The sequence below is a fragment of the Polistes fuscatus genome, unplaced genomic scaffold, assembly GCF_010416935.1.
Source record: "Polistes fuscatus isolate 324 unplaced genomic scaffold, CU_Pfus_HIC Scaffold18, whole genome shotgun sequence".
Taxonomy (NCBI): Eukaryota; Metazoa; Arthropoda; class Insecta; order Hymenoptera; family Vespidae; genus Polistes; species Polistes fuscatus.
Genome location: NW_025113086.1, coordinates 2928021 through 2949762, shown reverse-complemented (window position 1 = coordinate 2949762; position 21742 = coordinate 2928021). Strand labels below are relative to the sequence as shown.

General features: G+C 27.5%; 2 protein-coding genes across 2 annotated transcripts in view; both read left to right on the top strand.

Moving 5' to 3' along the window:
- The first annotated feature begins 1595 nt into the window (after positions 1–1595).
- LOC122515600 (centrosomal protein of 89 kDa-like) lies at positions 1596–3945 on the top strand. Its single transcript, XM_043633000.1, has 5 exons — positions 1596–1919; positions 2093–2354; positions 2424–3031; positions 3099–3586; positions 3663–3945. Exons 1-5 carry the CDS (start codon positions 1848–1850, stop codon positions 3943–3945), a joined length of 1713 nt encoding a protein of 570 aa, XP_043488935.1. The 5' UTR covers positions 1596–1847.
- A 248-nt stretch (positions 3946–4193) lies between these two features.
- Positions 4194–21742, top strand: part of LOC122515550 (microtubule-actin cross-linking factor 1) — a gene marked incomplete in the record, with an annotated part of 139047 nt that continues 121498 nt past the window's right edge. The window contains 4 exon segments of the mRNA XM_043632953.1: positions 4194–4285; positions 5245–5456; positions 6961–7399; positions 17767–17873. Coding sequence (XP_043488888.1) covers positions 17771–17873 — 103 coding nt within the window.

The window sequence follows — 21742 nt, the reverse complement described above, 5'->3', positions numbered from 1 at the left end:
CTGTCCACCTATACATTACACGATAGTATTTTCATATTTTTTTTGTATGTTTTTTTTTTTTATTTTTGCCTATATATCTTCATATCATTTTATTAACACACGTTGACTTTTTAATACTTACGTAGAATTTGTTTCTTTTCGTTTGCATAGAATCGATGTTTTTTTTTATCGATTTTAATACTTATCTTATCTATTTGTTTTCTTTTTTTTCCTTTTTTCTTGCTTTTTGTTTTTTTTTGTTTCAATTTTTCTATAAATCAATCTAATTACAAACTTCGAGCACATATTTTTAATGGTGGGTAATAAAAAGTGGTATCCTTGAACTAATTTATTTCGCTCAAACAATTTACATTAATTCTCTTGCAAATAGGATTAAACGTGTTCAATGTTTTGTAATTTCAATTGAATTTGAGAATGATAATTCAAAGCTAAAAAGTATATATACGTAAATCAACCATAAGCTTGGAGGATTACATTGATAAATGATAAATGATAAGATACATTTCGTTTACCTGGTTCTTTTGTTTTTTTTAAATATTCATTCTGATCAATTAATAATTAATTATTAATTGAAATTTGTATAGAAACTTCTAACGTAGACAAATCGTTGATCAAACAATTCTATGCAAAAAAAATTTCCATTAGAAGTAAAAAGAGAAGAAAAATATGTGTATTTTATTTAATTGTTATCATTATCGATTTTTAACTACCTAATGGCTTTTTTATATATCTCGTTGTTTCTTTGTTGTTGTTTTTTTAAAGATAATAATTATAATAACAGAAATTACATGTTAAAAATATTTCCTCGTTAGATTAGGGTAATTATTTTTGTACGAAATAAACATACTTTTTGTCGAGGGTCAAATAATTACGTCCCCGAAGTTTACGTCCCTTGGGCAAATTAATTTTTATTCAATCGAAATTATTCGATTGTTAATAATAAAACTCGCGATTAATTTAATTTTCATGCTACGTTGAACGTTTCTCATCGTTTTATTCGTTTCAAAGTTTTCTTTACACTTTAAAATGTAAATTTAAATATAGTCGTCAAAATATAATGATAAACAATTTTTTCGGCTACCGTGTTATTGAAAAATATCGATAATTTGTTTTTTCACTATTTCTCAGACGTATTATTAAACTAAAAATTGAAGATACGGAATATATTTTAATTCTTCTTACTTGCATTTTTCACCTTATCGCAATAACATAGTTAACAAAAACATTTCCGTTATTTATTGATAACACTTTTATTTATAACAAAACTTGTTTATTATTTCTTTTATCCTTATCATTTTTAATATATTTTATTACATAGGATACATTTAAATACAATAAATCGAAGAATTGAATTACGCGCTCTTATCGAAAATCCCGCTGCATTTCGATATCCACTACGTTAGTCGGAGTATCGATAACAATTTATTTAATATTCATATTTATTAAAATTCTGATATAATATATATTATTTAAAAAATTAATAATATTTTTATAAGTTAAATTAAAGTTATTCTATTAGCGTATAAAATCAATTGAAATTATTTGTTAATTTATTAGAAACATCTTTGATTTCTTTAGTAGCTCCAATGGCTCCCTCTAGGAAGATGTGTCTAATTTTTAACTGTTATATTACAGTGACCATAAATTCTGGATTTATCAACGTTGCCATGGTAGTTTCTTACAATAATAAACCTAAACTCTGGATTTGTCTTCAAATGGGAGTAATGCAAGGTTTGATTAAAGTATTTTGGATATCTTGGAATATAACATGAATGAATTCACTTTCAAACTTATTTGGAAATTGTCTAACACTATTATTCAACTTTATTCTATAAAACACATAGACAATGTCTTATTTTTGTGGGACTTCTTTAATTGATGATAAAGAGGACACCATGGAAAAGCATGGTGTTATTAAGGTAATAAATTAAATTTATAACTTATATATGTATATATATCATGCGTATTCAATTTTATTATACAATTGTACAATATTTCTGTAAGCGTTGCATGTTCATAGATAAAAATAAGTTATCTTAATAGTTCATAAAAAAAAATATGAATTCATTTATTATTATTATTATTATTCTAGCACAGCAAACAAAAAGTAAGAAATGCAGATGAAATTGAACCAGTTCATGGATTAACCTATTGTCGTAGAAAAGTTAATAAAGCACGCCATTATAACAAAGCGAAACTTAAGTCTGATGATATATCGTTGAACGATAAAAGTGATGATAGAATAAGTTCACCGAAGAATAAGAGTAGACGTCATCTTCGTAAAGAAATCGAAAGACTTATGGAAGAGAATCGTATGTTGATGACTAAGTTAGAAGATTTTAATGCGATGTCAGGTAATTTTACATATTATAAACATTATTATAATTTGTATATAATCTATAAATATAATTTGGATATTTTAGATAATCGAGAGGAACAAAAGGATAAAGATAAATTAATATTTAAAATACGCGATAAGTATCACAAATTAGCGCAGGAGTATGAACGAGTTCAGCAGGAATGCGAAGAATTAAATGTATTATTAAAACAAAAGGAAACGGAGTATAGACAATTACACTTGCATCATGAAGAATCGACTCAAGTTTTTCAACGATTGGAAGAAACGAAGAATAGTTTGTTAAATATTAATCAAAAATTGAAATCCGAGAATGTTCAATTGAATGAAGATACTATGCTTCTTAAAAAAGTTATTTATCAATTAAATGCAGAATTGGAAAGGTATCAAGACAAGATTAGATCGTGCGGACAAATTATACCTTCTCAATTTAATACTCATACAATTAATGACGAAGAATTAGTTAAAGAAAATAAAAAGATGTTTGAATCTTGGGGCAACGTAAACATGCATGCTTTGGGTCCGCTATTGGATGCTTATCAAGAAAATTTAATAGAAAAGAAAGAATTGATAAGCAAATACGAAGAAGAATTAAATGATTTTACTGGCAGGTGCAAAGAAATTATATCAGAAAATGAATTTTTACACAAGGAACTGGAAAATTCTAAATCAAAGGTATTGTAAAAACACACGACAAGATTTATATTCTTCATTATTGTTTATTTCAATGAAAACTCTGTAGTGTAATAGGTTCATGGAAGAGATCAAAGAAATTTCTAACGATGCTGCATTAGTCAAGGAACAGAATGATACGTTGGTGCAGCAAGTTTACAATCACAAACAGAAATTTGAAGAATTTCAATCATTGTACGAAAGGAAGATAGAATCTTTGACTCAAGAAAACAAAACTTTGCGCAAAGAAGTAGTAACTTTTAAAACAGAATTAAGTAATCTTCAAGGAAAATATAAAATAGTGAATGAGGGCTATGAGATGTTAAAAAATAACAGCGATAAGACTATGCCGGTGCATGTACACATTGCGGCAGTGGATGAATGTAAAAGATTGTTCGAAGAATTGAAATCCCAATACGAATCGGAAAAGAAGAAACTTTCTAATCGTATAAAACAATTGGAGGAATCTCAACCGGATAATGAAAAACAACTGGTGACAGTAACTGCGGAAAGAAATCATTTAAAAAATCTAACAAAAACGTTGGAACGAAATTTAAAGTAATTCGAACAAATTAAATACTACGTGTATAAAGCATAAGTTTAAATATTTATTAAAATAATATTTACTTTTCAGACGTACCCAGCATAAATTAACAAACGTACAGAATATCGTATACTCTGTACAAATATCACGCGACTCGTATAAAAAGCAGTTGAATAAAACAACTGTGTATTGTGAAAAATTGGTAACGGAATATGAAAAGGTAACATCGGAGAAAGAAAAATTAAAAACATTGTTGCACGAAAGGGAGAAAGAGAATGCGGATATTCAATATATCGGGGACAGCATAGCACACCGAGTAGGAAATTTAAAAAGTCAAGTAAACGTAAGTAAACATGATAGTATCATTTTTTAAATAAATAATTACAAACATTGTAAATATGACACAGGCTGTACAAAAAGATGCGAAGGATCAATTAGCATTGGTGGAAAAGCATATAAAGATTCATAAAGTGGGAACTCATCAATTAAAATCAGAATACCGTCAAGAGGTGCAACGTTTGAAACGTTTGCTCAAGCAAAAGGATGACGTTATATCTCAACTAAGAAATAAGAAAGAAAAACAAGTATCTCAAGATAATATCGAACTGGTTTGACAAGAGAGACTAGAGGAAGCAACGGCTAAATGATTTAATTATCATTCCGATAGTTGGAAAGCTTAGGCCTAATGATTTGCAATCAATCAGATCGTATTGGTAATTTCAACAATTTGCTAATTTATCTCTGAATCATAGGATTATGATAAAACATTATCAATGACATAGATAAACATAACACTAGCCAATTATTATCTTCCAATAAACGTAATTACAGTAGTGAGATGGTAGTGTAGTGGTGGTCGCAAAGTATAGGCTTGTAACCGGTTAATAATATCATTCATTAAATAAAACTGAAATCTCATAGACGATGCGTATAACTCTAGTTTAATTTTTTTTCATTTTTTTAAATTCGAATATAAGAGTCAAAAGAGCCGTTGGCAATCAATTTTAATCTTCCTTGTTAATAGAATATCACGTCCGGAATTCATGTCGCACGTTTAAAGAAAGAGAGAGATGAAAATACCCTGAGGGGTTCGAAACACGTAGAGGAAATATTGAGATTTGTACCGACGACATCACCTTTATTTAGTGGTGACATCAACCAAGACAAGTGGTCTCGAAGGTTACCAATTGCTTTAGAGGGAGCCAATGCTTGTTATTTTTTCTATGTAATAAGCTGATAGCGTTTATTCTTAATAGGAGTGATCTCACGTGTCTCTTTTTCTCTCTCTCTCTCTCTCTCTCTTTTTTTCTCTCTAATATTTTTATGCAAAAACTTTTATATCTACGTTCATTCGCAATAGATCTGTCTCACATTATAAATTATATCTCAGTGAAGTACTTGATTATTATCTTGGACTGTCGACCCCGTTACATGCTGCAAGGAGATAAAAACACAGATTCATTTGAATAAGTCAAGTTTGATTTATGCTAAAAGAATATCTTAGTATTTACATTAGTCGTCTTTATTTTTTGATTTGTTTTTCTTTTTTTTTTTAATCAAGAAACATATACATTCGATTGGATATTTTTAAGAGATAATTAATTGAAAAAATTTGTCGTTGAGATTTTAATGGGTTGTTATTAATTTCGCATCTTTTGTGTGATTATTTCAGGAAAAGATAATACTAGGTCGTGGAAAGTATGTTTTGCTTAGGAATCCTGATTCTTCTTCTTCTTCTTCTTCTTTTTCTTAAGAATGAGATAGAAAAAGAGATAGAATTATAGAAGAAGGTATGAGACAGAGAATGAAGACAAACAGCTGCCCTAAATTCTAATATTACAAACCGTCTCTAGTTGATGGCTTCCTTGTTTATGTGTATGAAAGGTACATTTACCTTAATGAACTACGTGCGTTTCTAACGCATACATTCGTTGATTATACTTTTCTCTTATTATACATGCAGTTCGTATTTAAAAAACGCGAGCTCTCTTCGTTTACGTAAAACCATACTTTCTCATTCTTATAATTATTTCCTTTTCTTTTCTTTTTTTTTTTTTCTTTTCTTTTCTTTTTGTTGTATTTTTAACATGTAACGTGTAAGCTTAGAGTCAAAAGAAATTCGTCGAGAATGGAATGATTTCGAAATGACGTTGGAATACTAGAATAATACTTAAGGTGTATCACCTTACCACGTTACATCGCTAAATTCCAGTATAATACATTTTAAACCGGTCCATAGGAGACTAGAATGTAAAACTATTGACAATCCTAAGAAAGATAGAATCTTATATATGAGAAAGTGTATTAAAAAAACCTACTCGATATCGACTTTTTCATCATCCTCCTTCTACTTCTCTCTCTTTCCTCGAACGATCCTGTTTTATTGATTTCAAATGAGAAGAGGTAAACAATAAATAACACATCTTATTTTTCTTTTTTCTTCCTTTTTCCTTAGAAATTTTTATTAATAATATAAAAGTAAGAATAATATTTAATAGAACAGGTATATTTTATGATAAATAAAATAAATGGTATGAGAGTTTAAATTTAAAATCTCAATTAAAATTGTTGGCATTATAATAATAAATAATAAATATTTAATTAGGGAAATAAATTAGTTTATTGTTTTAAAAATGTTTATATATATATATATCATTAATAATAATAATACATTTAATATAGTAGAAGATATTTTTTTAATTGACAAATAAATAAAATAATAAGAACGTAAAAATTAAAATTAAAATTAAAATCTAAAATTAAATTTAGATTTTTGTGGACAATAAAAAAAATAGCCAGCATAGTATAAAGATTATTTATAATTTATTCCGACGAAATAGGACCAGGAAGTATCATAAAATATATTAGAATAATAATAGAAAGAAAGGAATATATATATATATATATATATATATAGGTATATATGTGGTGGTATAGGGTAGAAAAAGAGAGGGAAAGAGTTGAGTAGTGGGGGATGAGTCGGTCGGAGTAAAGTAGGTTCGGGCGTGTTCGTTCAGTCTCGTAGGTTTCCGCGTAAAGGCAAAATGTCGTCTGCTAGGCGCGTCGTCTGGCACCGGGTCGCATTCGTGACGCAAAGATCGACGTGATAAAGTGATAAGAAAATTATAGTTTGGTGTAAATTAGTGTCGCGTGGTTAGTCTTTAATAATTAAACTAAATTTTCTATCCTGTTTTATCCATTAAAGATATTTTAATTAATACAAAATATATCCACACATATACACACACACATACATTCATACGTACATACATACATACATACATCATACCATATACACGTATACATATATATGTATACGTGTATATGTTATGTCGTATATCGAGAAAGAGAAAAACATAGGAAATATAAATCGGTTGTGAGTTTTCAGTGAGGATTAAATTCAACGTTACGAAAAGGATTATTAAAGAAATTAGAAGAAGAGGGAATTTTGTCTACGACAATGATGCAAGAAGAAGAACCTTGTGACATTGATTGTCGTATGTATTTTTTCTTTACATCGATATAACCACAAACAACCAACAACCGATCAACGCGAAAAAGAAGAAAGAAGAAGAAAATAAAAAGAAATAAGAAACAAGGAAGGGGAAAATAAATTAACGACAAAGGTGAATAATAAGGGGGGGGGGTGTTTTTAATGAACTTCCATGCCCTACTACGAAGATAACGATAGATCTTTATCGTCGTCATCGTTGTGTTGTCGTCGTCGTCGTCGTCGTTGTTATTTCGCGGCACGAGGCATCAACCAACTACTGCGAGATGCGCGAGGAATAACGGCGCACCATCGATCACTTTGCAAAAGTTCGAACGTAAGATGTTCTTTTTTTTTTATTTCTAATTTATATAAGGAAGAAAAAAAAAGAACGATCCAATAGAGAGAGAGAAAGTATTAGAATAGCATTAGAATTATTTAATTAAAATCCCTTTTGTAGTGTGAGTGAAGGGTGGTGAAGGAGAAGGAGTGGGGGGTGGAGGAGGAGCGACACCTGTCTCTGTGTGTCTGTTCGATCGAACATGCCGGCCAATTTCTATCTCTCTCTCTCTCTTTCCCTCTTTCTCTTTTTTTTTTCTAACCTAAATATTAAACATTCGTAATTTGAATGATCGTTTCATCCATTTTGATTTATTCGTTCTCTGTTAGAATTTAATGAAAATTTTTGTATGTTATTGTTTTACGTGTAATATCAGTAAATAGGAATAGTGAAAATTTGTGATTTTTAGTTGCAACAACTAGAGGCGCTGCAATCGCAATGAACGCAACCATGTTTTGCATCATATACATATATATGTGTGTGTATGTGTGTGTATTTTACTGTACTACTACATATGCGAATATTCCTTCGTCCTTTTCTCTTCTCTCACACACACATACATATACACACACGAGTCCCGGCCAATGCCTCTTCCTTCGAGGGTGAGAAGCATCCTTCCCTCTCTCCTCTCTCCCTTCTCTCTCTCTTTCTCTCTCTTTATAGAAGATTCACTCAAGCAAAGATTATTTCCCGGTTAGAAACATTCCTCGTTTAGAAACATTTCTGCTTTACTTACTCTTCCTTTTCTTTCTTTTTTTTTCTTTTTTCTAAACAGTTAACGTTTACCAATTAGTTTCTTTTTCACGACAACACACAACATTTTTATTCCACGAGATAAAATTCGATATCAGGCTTACAGAGAGATTAATTATATGCATTTAAATATTTTAGATAATTGCGATGATACATTCCTAGATATTTTGTATAATCTTGTTTTTTAATTTTGTTTTGTAGGTTTCAACCCGAATTAGAAATATGAATCGTGCATGTATCTACGTTTTTCCTATGTAGGACACACTCGACCTTCTTTTTTAACAGTCTCAACTAGAACACTTATATGGGATAGAACAATGTACAAAACCATATTTGTATGAAGAAGTTTTACAAAACAAGAAGAAATATATTTTATTTGATATTTTTCATATCGCAATAAGACACGTGCCATATTCGTTTAATAATAGTTGATAAGTTTTATAACTTTGTTAGGAAACTTATATATATATATATGTTGTGTGTAGAATCGCGAAAAATTAGATACGATTAATTATGGTTAATTATAACTTAATTACTTCAATCTTTCTTACATCTCTTGCCATGTGTAATTTCGTATTACGAGCTTAATTAATCAATTTTAATAATAATTGTTAGCTGTAATCGATTCCTCTTTAATTTGTACGACTAAATTGGATTGCAGTTTTTGTTTTGTTTCGTTTTATTTTATTATCTTAGATTTATGTAGAATTAATTGCTAATTTATTTAGTTACGTTTATTAATTTTATTGAATTTATTACCGATTGAGAAGATGAGATTAAATCTTATATGTATACGTGTTTCTATTTTTTCTTGTAAATAGGTTTATTACTTACAGTGGGTCAGTCTGCCAGAATGCATCGACTTGTCCCTGTTCTACTTGTGTTGCTATCTGTCCTCAACTAATCTCTCCAGTCTCTTCTCTATTCTCTTACGTAACTGAGGATTCTAGTAAACGAAACTTTTCTCTATCATTTTTATTTAACAAAAGAAAATGACGTTAAAAAAATGCAATCGTTATTTTTCTATTAATATTAATAAATATCCAAATTTTGGTTTGATTCGATCAAATTATCGGTTTTACTTAAATATTTTATTCGATATAATTAAAATATAATTATCAAGGTTGTTCGTTTAATTGAGATAATATTTTGTCGATTAAGTTTATTATTTTTTGGTAATATATTTAATAAATTAGGATGAAAGAAATGATTTTATCTATAATAGTGCAACGAACGACTCTTTTAGTTTTAAAACGATTGAACTCTAGCTAGAGAGTGCTACTTAGCGAACAGTTATTAATACCTCTATGAACCATTTAAGAATGTTTAAGTTAAATTGACACGTCTTATTATCTATTTTATCCTATAACTTTCTATTCAATTATTTCACGGATTTCGTAATCCTGTGTCAGCACGAAAATTGTATACGTCAACGATGCGCATTGATATTGATTTTCATTGTAAGATATTTTTCAAAATGAATTTCATCAATTTCAATTGAATAATTATGATATCAAACAAACGTGTTTATTAACGAATAATTAATAAAATAAAATAAAAAATAGATAAGTGCCAGTTATAGATAAATAATTATAAAATAATTGTAGATAAAATAAAAAGTTATAGAAAAAAAAAGTACCTTGACCTTTTGAATTGGGGGGAAGAAAAAAAAATATGTAAAAAATCGATAGAAGAGAATATTTTTTTCGGTTTTTAACATTTGAGTATAAATTTCCTTATTCCTCGTAAAATATAGTTTCAAGTTTGATGGGTAGGGACGAAAGTTTTCGTGACCGTGACACGGTCGACATTTCGTGCAGACATTTTACACATTCGCAGAGAATACTCACGCAAATAATTCGGAACAATCCTAAATTGCTATGAACTTGTTTCAAATGGATAATAATCTTTTCCCCCCTTTATTTCAGAGCCGCGTTTCTTGTTAACGATTTTCAGATTGCGAGACTGATCGTGGAACTTTAATTGAACGTTTAACGATTTTAACCGATGAAAAAGATTGCAGCACATCAATGACTCACTCTATAATACATTTTTTATTTTGTTTTTGTTTTTGTATAATAACGAGATAGATAAATGAAATACAAGGTGTTACTTAATTTTATTTTTTAGTTACTAACATTTATTATTCAAGATAGAATATTTTGTAAATAATTATTTAAATATAAGGAAAACATTTATTTATATAGATTTACAAAAAAGAAATTATTTATTATTTTTCTTGTATAGAAATATGACAAATTTTGAGTTTAGCATAGAATATAATTATTACTCGATCAAATTGATTGATTATTTAATAAAAATGAAGAAAAAAAAATAGATTTTGTCGTAATTTAGATTGGACAACTTCTTTCATACACTCTCTCGTATTTTTGAAGAAAATATTTATTCAAACACTTTCGTTTATTTTTCTTTTTATCGGTTTGATTTTAGAATGAAATTGAGAAGAAATGGGATACCGTTTTTATATATTATTTTGTATATAGAAACCGTACGCGTATAATTTCTTAGAAACGACATAAGTGTTTAAAAAGAAGGACTGAAATATATAATGGATACTTCGGTGGTGTGGTTGAACCATACGAAATTCAAACAAACGTGAAAAAGGGCGCCGGAAGTCGTGCGCGTACTTGGCGTTGAAGATTGGGGTGAGAGAGTTTTCTATGGTCTTTGTTCTATAAAAAGCCACGAAAGTGAGAGAGAAAAGAGAAAAAAGCGTAGAGAAAGAGAGAGAATATTATTCTTACCTTTCCCATTGGCTATTACGTTGCTTGTTATTCTGACCGAAACGAGCAGCCTAAATTCGAAGAAATTTCCGGTTATAGGAGAAGTCACTAACAGTGAGAAACATGTTCAAAGTTAAAAGGGATAAGAAATTTACTCTTGGAATATGTTTAAACATGCACTTTCTTCTTCTTTTTTCCTTTGTGTAGAACAAAAATAAATTAAAAAAGATAAGAAAGGAAGAGAGTAAAAGAAGTTGTGTTTTCGTAAAATCAAAGGCTCAGTTTATTTATTTGTTTCTTGCAGTAATGAAGTAGAAAATGTTTGAACGATTCTGAGGATAAAATTCGTAAATAAATGAAATTTTTATTAACGTGTGTATTAACATTTGATTTAATTGCCTTTTTTTTTATTTTATTATTTAAAATAATTTAAGTTATTATAATAAATATTTTTTTAAAAAATTAATTAAGTGTATATTAAATGAATTGTATTTAATAAAATATAAAAAACTTAGGTTCATTTAATTATTATATTATTATATGATAATTAGTTAAGAATTAATGTATGTTTTTTTTTTATTTTTTTATTTTGATTTTACGATCGTAAATAATTGAAATTCCTCGTCGTGAGTATTAAGAAACGTTCGTAAATTGTTTGCATGGTCAGACCGTTATTCGGTTAGTGTGCGTTAATTGTTATTCAGCACATATTACTTAGGAATTGCATCGTGTCCATAAAAAAAAAAATACACCTTCGTCGTATAAAACAATTCGTATTACGATTACTCACTGAACGTTACATTGGTTTATATAAAAAAAATAATATCAGTGTGTAAATTAAATCAAGAAAATTGTATTTAAAATTTTTATAAATATTTTAAAATTTATTAAATCAAGAAAACGTTTGAAACGTGCCTAATAATCATTTCTATTCAATATAGATCATTATATTTACATTTTGTATTACATTGAAGTAAATTACATTACAGTAAAAGGTTTCTTCGTATTTCAATGTAAATTTGAAACAAGTTTTGCGTTCAATCTTTTTCCAAATGATTCAAAAAAAAAAGAACAAAGTATTTTCTGTTCAACGTGACTGTTGTTAATATATTAGTTTTGTTTAATATTTTTTGTTACACAAATTTCATTGACTTTATCAATTTATTTAATATAAATTAAATTTTACAAATGAAAATCAAATTTTGTTTTCGGTTTTTCAATCAATTTTTATTTAAGACGCATTAACTCGTTTAAGTTTAACGTTTAATTTTCATTAGATATAATATAATGAATTTTTTAAAATGATGAAAACAATATTTGAAAATAAAGAAAGTGAAGTATAAAAAAAAAAAGAATTAAAAGTATATCGTTAGATTATAACAAAGTTAAATTTATCGGTGCGGAACGTTGTGCGTACAAATACTAGAACGGACGTCCGTCTCTTACGTATATAAAAGAATCTCGTAGCAACAATAATAACAATAATAAAAAAAAAATATATATGTATACATGAAAAATAAAAAGAAATGCGATAAAAATTTCCTTTCGAGTTAAATACAACTTGTAAAGTGAGTTACGAAAGTGAAAGTTCACGTATGCATTAGATACTTGTGCGAATTCAACCAAATCCTGTTCCTGTAATTTTATTTTATTTTTTTTTTTATATATATAAAAGTAGAAAAACAAAACAAATATAAAAATGCATAATTCTCAGTCGCACTTATTTTCTTTAACAAATTGATAATATTTTTCGTAATCGTTATCTTTTTTTCTTTTGTTTCAAATTAAGAGGTGGATAAGTGGGTGGGTGGGTGTTGAGGGGAGAAATGATTTATAACTTTATTGTAAATATATTCATTAATAAATAACAAGATAGATAATAATGATCGATCTCGTGTTAATATATCTGAAAAAGAAAAGATAATATAAAATTATCAAAAGCTTCTGTTTACAGATTTGAATTAGATAAACACGTATTAGATAAACTCATACCATTGTAAATTTATAAATATATATAAATATATATAAATATATATATTTATAAATATTCTTATATATATATGTTTTATTGCGAATATATATATTCCAAATAATAATAATAATAACATATATATATTCAAATATATGTAAAAATAATTATATTAAGAAATTATATATATAAAATAATTATATTAAGAAATTATATTATAAATATATATATTATAAATATTCTTATATATTATATATATGTTTTATTTCGAATATATATTCTAAATAATAATAATAACATATATATTCAAATATGTGTAAAAATAATTATATTAAGAAATTATATATATATATTTATAAATATTCGTATATATATGTTTTATTTCTAATATATATATTCCAAATAATAATAATAATAACAGATATATATATATTCAAATATATGTAAAAATAATTATATTAAGAAATTATATGTATATATATGTATATATATAATCATATTTATTATTGGATTTAAATAAGAAATGAAATCACATATAAATATAGAAACGTATTAGGTGTTGAATATATTGACATTGAAAGTTGAAATTATTATTAGTTAATAGTTAGATCTCGATGACATAACTTGTTATACTTATATCGTACTTTTACATACACACATATACACATACACACACGTATTATACTATTGAAATAGATATCATACTAAGTGTCGCGGTTAATAACCGGTAGAAACGTTTATATCATTGACTCTCGGATAGATTTTTAAACGAACCACCGTGTATTAAATTAATGAACAAATTTTATATTTCAATGTAAAAGTGTACGATTTTTCGTTTTAACAATCGCGATTACATTTTCTACCAAGGGACAAAGATTTATTTTTTTAATTTTTCTTAATTTTATTTTTATTATATTTGATTAGGGGTGAGAGTTCTCTTCTCGGGAAAGAAAAAAGGAAAAAAAAAAGGAAAAAAAAAGAAAAAGAAAGAAACGCACGACACTGATTCGATTTAAACGAACGTGGGTGGTAAATTATATTTCGTCGGGTTTCTTTGTATTAATTAAAATCAATTGATACGATTGTGTTTGTGTATGTGTGTGTGTGTGTGTCTCTGATTTTTTATGGAAATCAAAAGAGATTTTTTGCTGACAATTTACAACACCAAAATCAAAAAAAAAACACAAAGATATTTTTCTCTCATTGTATTCGTGGATATTTAAATGTGAAATGTGATTTTATTATTTCATTTTATATTGTTTTTTTTTTTTGTTAATAAATAGAACAGTTTGTTGTTACAATGCTCAGTTAGATTAAACGTGGGAGACGAAAGGCAGAACTCTCGGTCAAATTTGTGCGTTGGTGGTTGGCGTTTGTGCATCGTTTGCTTGTTTGGAAATTTACGTGGGCGGATGAAGATCATTTTGTTAACCTTTTTGTAATACACCGTGTTACTTTGAACTCGAACAGGGGATAGTTGTATATATATCGTTGCATTTTATTTTATTTTATTTGTTTGTAATAATAAAAATAGATCGTAGATCGTTATTAGACATTTATTTGTCGTTAAATAACAAATTATATTAAACTGGCATATTTTATTTGATTTATAATCATTTAATCGTATAATTATTTATTTATAGTAATGAATAATTCGAGTTATCTAATTTTGTTTCTACATCTCGTAATATTCTTGATAAAATATAACATGTTAAAAACGAATAATAGGAATATTAATATGATTAGTCATTGAAAATGATTCAAAAAAGATTCCTAATGGATGTTTCATCGTATAAAATTTCTTAGAAATTTGATAAATAGAAAATATATCTCGTGTATAATAAAATAATGATTATGGTAAGTGTTCGTTGCAATATATTGTAATTAATATTTTTTTAATTAGTTATTATTATTATTATTATTATTGTTTTATTATTAGAAGATAATCGATTGTTACGAGAAAAGAAATATTCAAATGAATTTTATTTTCTATTTTTCTACTCGATAGATCCTAGTTATCGTTCTGGATACATAAAATATTAGAATCACGGATCTTCAGAATGCAATTACAAGGAGTGTAATGCAACTAACGGATCTAGAGCGATGAAATGTTGTGTATGTTGGTTATCGAGAATAGATGAGAAAGTTTCGAGCCATAAGTTCTGACGTATGCCACAATATTCAATTATTTTATTTATGCTTTTTTTTTATCAATATTTTTCAATATTATATCATTAGCTTTAATTTTGTTCTTCACACGCATATACGAAACGAGATTTTTATTAATTATCATTTAAATGAAATTTTATATTCAATATTATATTCAATTACATTTTATATTCAATTTTATATTCAATATTATATTCAATTAAATTTTATATTCAATATTATATTCAATTAAATTTTATATTCAATATTATATTCAATTAATTTTATATTCAATATTATATTCAATTCAATTTTATATTCAATATTATATTCAATTAATTTTATATTCAATATTATATTCCATTAAATTCTATATTCAATATTATATTCAATTAAATTTTATATTCAATATTATATTCAATTCAATTTTATATTCAATACTATATTCAATTTAATATTTTCATTATGTTACAAAATAATTGATAACATTTAATACAAAAAATATGATTTCATTTAAAGATAATTAAAATCCCTGCGTTTCCTATGAATTCATCTTTAAACGTAAATTTGATATTTAATGATTTTAACGAAGATAAAAATCAATTTGTTCGATAAATTAATCGAGTTGAATTAGTATAATTAATTAATTGATATAACAAAGAGAATATATTTGGTATTGACACTGTATATTAAGAAAGATAAGAAGATAATAAAAAGTATAGAACGATGGAATTGCTTTTAACGTGATTTACAGTTTCAATAATAACCAAGAAAATCAGAGTTTGAAGTAAATGTTGATTGAACGACAAATTCCAATTTCCTGTTTGGAATGTCTCCGTGTTTTCTCGTCGTCGTTGTCGTTGATTCGATTTTCTGTCATTCCCATAACTTTCTCACAGAGATTACGTTTCTCTTATTTTCCTTTTATGCAACATTATCGATCATTTTTTATTTTTTTTTATTTTGTTCATCGTACTCGTTAAACCAGTCGATTATACAAAATCATTTATTTTTTTTATTTAACAATTCAAACGAGAACAAAATTATGCGAATATGGAAAAGGGTTGTACGAACTTAATCACTGTTACATTAATCAATTAATATCAATTTTTTATCCACCACCTAAATAAAAAGATAAAATATCAAAAATAGTATTGTGAAAACTTAAAATAATAAATGCAAGGATGAATCAAAAAAATAATTAATTCATTAAATTCATTCTAAAAAGTTACAACAACAAAATCATTAACATAATTCACAAAAATTATATTGATCAGTAAAACATCTGTGACATAAAAATAACGAAGTATAAAATAAAAATACTATAATAAAAAATATATATATATATATATATATACATAATAATAATAATAATATAATATAATTTACTATATAATAATTACTATTAAATATTATTAAATACTATATAATAAAAAAAAGAAAGAAAGTAAAAATAAAGTAAAGTAATTCTAAAAGATTACAACAACAAAATCATTAACATAATCCACATAAATATATACATAATAATAATAATAATAATAATAATAATATAATATAATTTACTATATAATAATTACTATTTTAAATACTATTAAATACTATTAAATACTATATAATAAAAAAAAATGAAGAAAGTAAAAATAAAGTAAAGTAAAGTAAAGTAAAGTAAAGGAAAGGTGATAGAAGAGGAGGTGGAAAGAGGAGGAGAGGGGTCATAATGTCACGATCCCTTTCTCCCCCTTTATTTGAACTCATGTCAGTTATATGGTGGTGGTATCATTAAAGTAACCATAGCACCGTAGGAATAAGACAGTGTTCGTGTGGCGTCGATATGACTAGCACCAGCTGGCTTTTACCTAACCTAACCTAACACACGAGTCATATCGAAAGAAATAAAGTAGTTGTGGAGGTGGTGTAGGTGGTGGTAGTGGTAATGGTGGTAATGGTGGTAGTGTTGGAAGGGTTTTTAGCTTGGCATTGCAACTACTTCCTTCTATTTATTTCAATCCTTTTTCTTTCTTTTCGAATCCTTCACCCTTGTTCCACCGAGCGTAGAGAACGAACCTCCCGTGGAGGTGAGTGGGGTCTCTTTCAGTTCAGAGGAGGAGGAGGAGGAGGACTGGGGTTAGGGTGGGGGGAGGAGGTGGTGGTAGATGTCGTGGCCATGGCAGTGCACGTTTCCTCGCACGAAGAGAGTATTATACGCGCCAACGACACACGGGTTTTATGTTACTCGACTCTTATTCTTTCTTACATTGTTTTTCTTTTTTTTTTTTATTCAAAAAATATATTTTATTGTTTATTTTATTTAACATTTTTATTTTTTTTTATTTATACGATTAATTAATACTTTTATTCGTATTAATTCGCGTTAAGAGTATATATTTATAGTATATATATTTATTTATTATAATATTTTGTAATTAATTTATATAAATTATATAATTTTGTGCTATTTTTTTCGTTTTTTTTTTTTTTTTTGTAATTTATTGTTGATGAACACACGTGACAAGTCTCGTGCGTGTCTACCTGCTTGCCTACCTGCGTGAGTTCTGTGTGTACGTGTAGGTGTATGTGTATTTGTATTTGTGTGAGTTATTCGAAATTATTGATTACTTCGCGTACTATGAGAATGAAGATTTTTGTTCTTTTTTTGTGTTCTTTTTTTTAAATGGATGAATTTAATTCTAGTGCGTGTCAAAGAATTGAAGAAAAAATTGATGAATTAGTGTGATTATGTATTATTCTAGAAAAATGGAGTTCGAGCTGGATGGAAGTTTGAAGGAATGGGCCAAGGATAAACCACTCAGTATACTTCAACTGGATCCTGCTGATAGGGCTGTTTTAAGGATCGCTGGTGAGATATTATTATTATCAAATGTTTATTAATTATTATTATTTGTTTTAGTGAATTTAGTTCTTTTTATTTTGTTTTTTTTTATTTCTTTTTCTCGATTTAATTGAGTTTCATTTAGACGAAAAAAAATAGGTGTAACAACACGTGTGTCGCTTTCATAGGAACGTTGCAAATGCGTTTCCATGTAATTGGAGTTATACTTAGAAATGTAATCATCGGACGAACTGGTTTGTGACATAATAATACCGGCTACCGGGATGACATTAGAAGTTTCAACTGTTACCTAAGTTTTATTATAACATTAGATCATCGTCGTCATCATTATTATTATTATAATTTTTATTTAATTATATTTTCTATTTCCCAAAAAAAAAAAGAAATTATCTCGTTAAATTTGAATTACGATAAAACACGTGTCGTGAATTGTAAACGAACGTTTTATAAATTGTTCCCAATGAAATTTAAAATTGAATTAGCTTTTACAATTGCGAAATATTATCCCTCTTTAATCTGTTTTCATGAACTTGAAACGAAACAAAGGATCGATATCCGAGAATTAACGTGAATATTATTTTCTCATTGGTGCGTTATTTTGGAACCGACAATTCTCCGAACCTCTGAAAATAACACGATTGGTTGGAACCGGTTCGATTTCCTGGCTCGTAGGGTTGTTCTCCTCTTCGTGTACCTTCCGATCGTATTTCGTTATATATATGTGTGTGTATGTGTGTGTGTGTGTGTGTTTTGTTCTTCTCCGAGCGAATGACGTCATCGTCAACCGAATGGGAACCTTTTTAAGGACTTTAAACTCTGCGTCAACTGCAACACTCGTTCAAATATAAATCATGTGTTCTGTTGATGGGGAACAAAAAGTAAACAAAAAACAACAAAAAATTAAATAAAGTGTGAGAGAAAGAGAGAGAGAGGAGAGAGAGAATGGAATCTCAAGTGTCCAGTTGAACCCTAAAAGGGTCCAGGAACTCGCGTTTCACGCACACACTCAGTTCACTTCCAACCAGATGACCATAAATTTCTTTTGTATGTATTCCCACCTCCTCCTCCTCCACCCCCCTCCCCGTGCCCCCCTCTTCACTCTTCCCTTGTGTTTTTTTTCTTTTTTTGAGAGAGAGAAAGAAAACTCATGTTTTGTACGTCTGGATGACTCAACGATAAGATGATGATGATGATGATGATGATGATGATGATGATGATGATGAACGCATAGAAAGAATTTTTGTTTGGAATATCTTCGATCAGAGTTCAAAGATTATTCCCCTTTCGTGTAATTCAAATTGATTATTTTCATTTAAAGATTTTCATCGGATTAGATTAATTGGTGGGACGGGGGACGGGGTGGGGGGGATTGAATTAAAAAAAAAAACGATAAGATTGAAATCTATTCGAAACGTTGCTCAAATGTTTGTTTGTTTTTTCAATTTATGCGATAGGAAAATATATTTTAATGTATATTTTTAGGAAAGTATTTATTTATTTATTTTTTTTTATTAAAATTGTTCGATCGAAGAAGAGAAGATTTCATTTCAGGATTTTGTAATAATTTTTATTCCATTCGATTTAATTGATGAAAATTAATGAAATAATTGTCGATGATTATTATAATTTTTCGTATTGATTTATTTACTTCGTAATTCTTGTGAATTATAATTAAAATCATAGACAAAATAAAAAGATAAATTTAATTTGATTTGATTTTGTAATAATTTTAAAGAACAATTTTTATTCCATTCAATTGAATTGATAAAAATTAATGAAATTATTGTCGATGATTATTATAATTTTTCGTATTGATTTTTTAACTTCGTAATTCTTGTGAATTATAATTAAAATCATAGAAAAAAAAATAAGATAAATTTAATTTGATTTGATTTTATAATAATTTTAAGGAACAATTTTTATTCCATTCGATTTAATTGATGAAAACTAATGAAAACTAATGAAATTACTGTCGATGATTATTTTAATCTTTCGTATTGATTTCTTAACTTCGTAATTCCTATGAATTATAATTAAAATCATAGTAAAAAAGATAGAAAAACGAGACACTCTCATTTTCCTGAAATGTTCTTCTCGTATATCTAGAAACACGTTAGTTCGTGATGGAATCTTGTCCCCCGTCCTTCGTTGGGGGTTGCTGAAGAAGAACGGAAACTGGAAACCAATGGTCGAATATCAAATTGCAAGAGGATGTTTCCATTCTTTCTTTCTTTCTTTCTTTCTTTCTTATTTTTTTTTCTCTCTCTATTATTTTTGTATTCTAATTTTTTTTTCTTCCTCCTCTCTCCACCCTCCACCCTCCTCCTTCTCCTGCCTCATCCCCCTCCCCCAACCATCCCTTTCTTCCCTTTTTTATTTTATAATGCGGTTTTATACTGCGAAATATTAGATTCACACGCGTTATTCGGGATCAACTATAGTTGAATGAGAAATACGATAGGAAATCGAAAAACACACACACACACACACTTTTATCGATACTATTCGATATATTCGAGTCATGTAAATGATTCGTAAATTTTTGAATCATTATGAAAAATGATGAAGATAATGCTCAACGTGAAACTTGTTTAAACTTTTTTTTTTAACCAGTCAAATTACGAATAAACTTTTTCCCCAGGCCACACACACATACACCCCCCTCCTGTTATATCTTTCATTATCTCGAAACACGAAATTAACGTACAACTATCGGTGTATGCACGTGTTCTGTGCGTGTGTGTGTGTGTGTGTGTGGATTCGAAGTTAGTATGACGTAATTTATGTTAACGATTTAAGTGCCATGGTTAGATCAAACGATAAGAAAGTTTTCTTGTTTCGATTGCAACACTTTGAGAATATATGTGTGTGTGTGTGTGTTTATGTTTGATTGATTATATGTATATTATTATTATTCGATTAAATAAGTCATAAATTAGTTTTGATCATATTCTCTCGTTTGTCCTTCGTTTTGTTAACATAACGATTCGATATGTTTATAATCGATTAATATTAAACTCGGTTTGATTACTATGACGTTTTATGGTTGATCGAAATTAGGTCAGATATATGAGGAATAGTTTTAATAATCTGTTTGTTAATTGAATTATATTTGATTAGGGAAAAGTTGTGTCTGTGTGTTTATTTGTAAATATATTAAATTATCGATAAGTTTTATTAATATTTTGTTATATAATAATTGATTCATTTTATTTATTTTTTATTTCTTTGTATTTTTTTAAGTTGCATCTATTGCAATATTTTTTAATTTTATTTTATAGTTTTTTTTTTCTGTTGGTATAGCAATTTGTAATACAAAGTGGTGTTGTGTGTGTTTATTTGTAAATATATAAAATTATCGATAAGTTTTATTTAATATCGTGTTATATAACAATTGATTAATTTATTTATTTATTTCTTTTTTTTTTTTTAAGTTGCATCTATTGCAATATATTTTAATTTTATTTTATAGTTTTTTTGTTCTGTTGGTATAGCAATTTGTAATACAAAGTGGTTCGATAAATATTACAATCGATTTATGCGATAGCCTAATCGTGCACTTGTCAGAACTTCATGCTCAATGACTCCGATAAATGCTTACAAAACAGTCACCAATAATGGGCTTCTGTTGGTGAACTATGTTTTCTATGGTGTATCATGAATTATAGTTCCTTGACATAATCTGATAATCTTACAATTAGATCACGAATTCTTTTTTTCAATAATTCATTTATAATATTTAATATTACCCATATAAGTAGAAACACACACACACACACACTAATTCATTATTAATTATATTTATTATATAATTTCAATATTAAATCCACCCCTATGGGTAGGGGTTAGAATATACCCATAGTATCCCCTGCTTG

What these genes read in the sequence shown, in the direction of transcription:
- LOC122515600 (XM_043633000.1), top strand. Translation starts at nt 1,848, where the DNA reads ATGTCTTATTTTTGTGGGACTTCTTTAATTGATGATAAAGAGGACACC. An exon ending in TGGAAAATTCTAAATCAAAG is followed by an intron (nt 3,032 to 3,098) that starts GTATTGTAAAAA and finishes AAAACTCTGTAG; the next exon opens with TGTAATAGGTTCATGGAAGA. An exon ending in ACGTTGGAACGAAATTTAAA is followed by an intron (nt 3,587 to 3,662) that starts GTAATTCGAACA and finishes TTTACTTTTCAG; the next exon opens with ACGTACCCAGCATAAATTAA.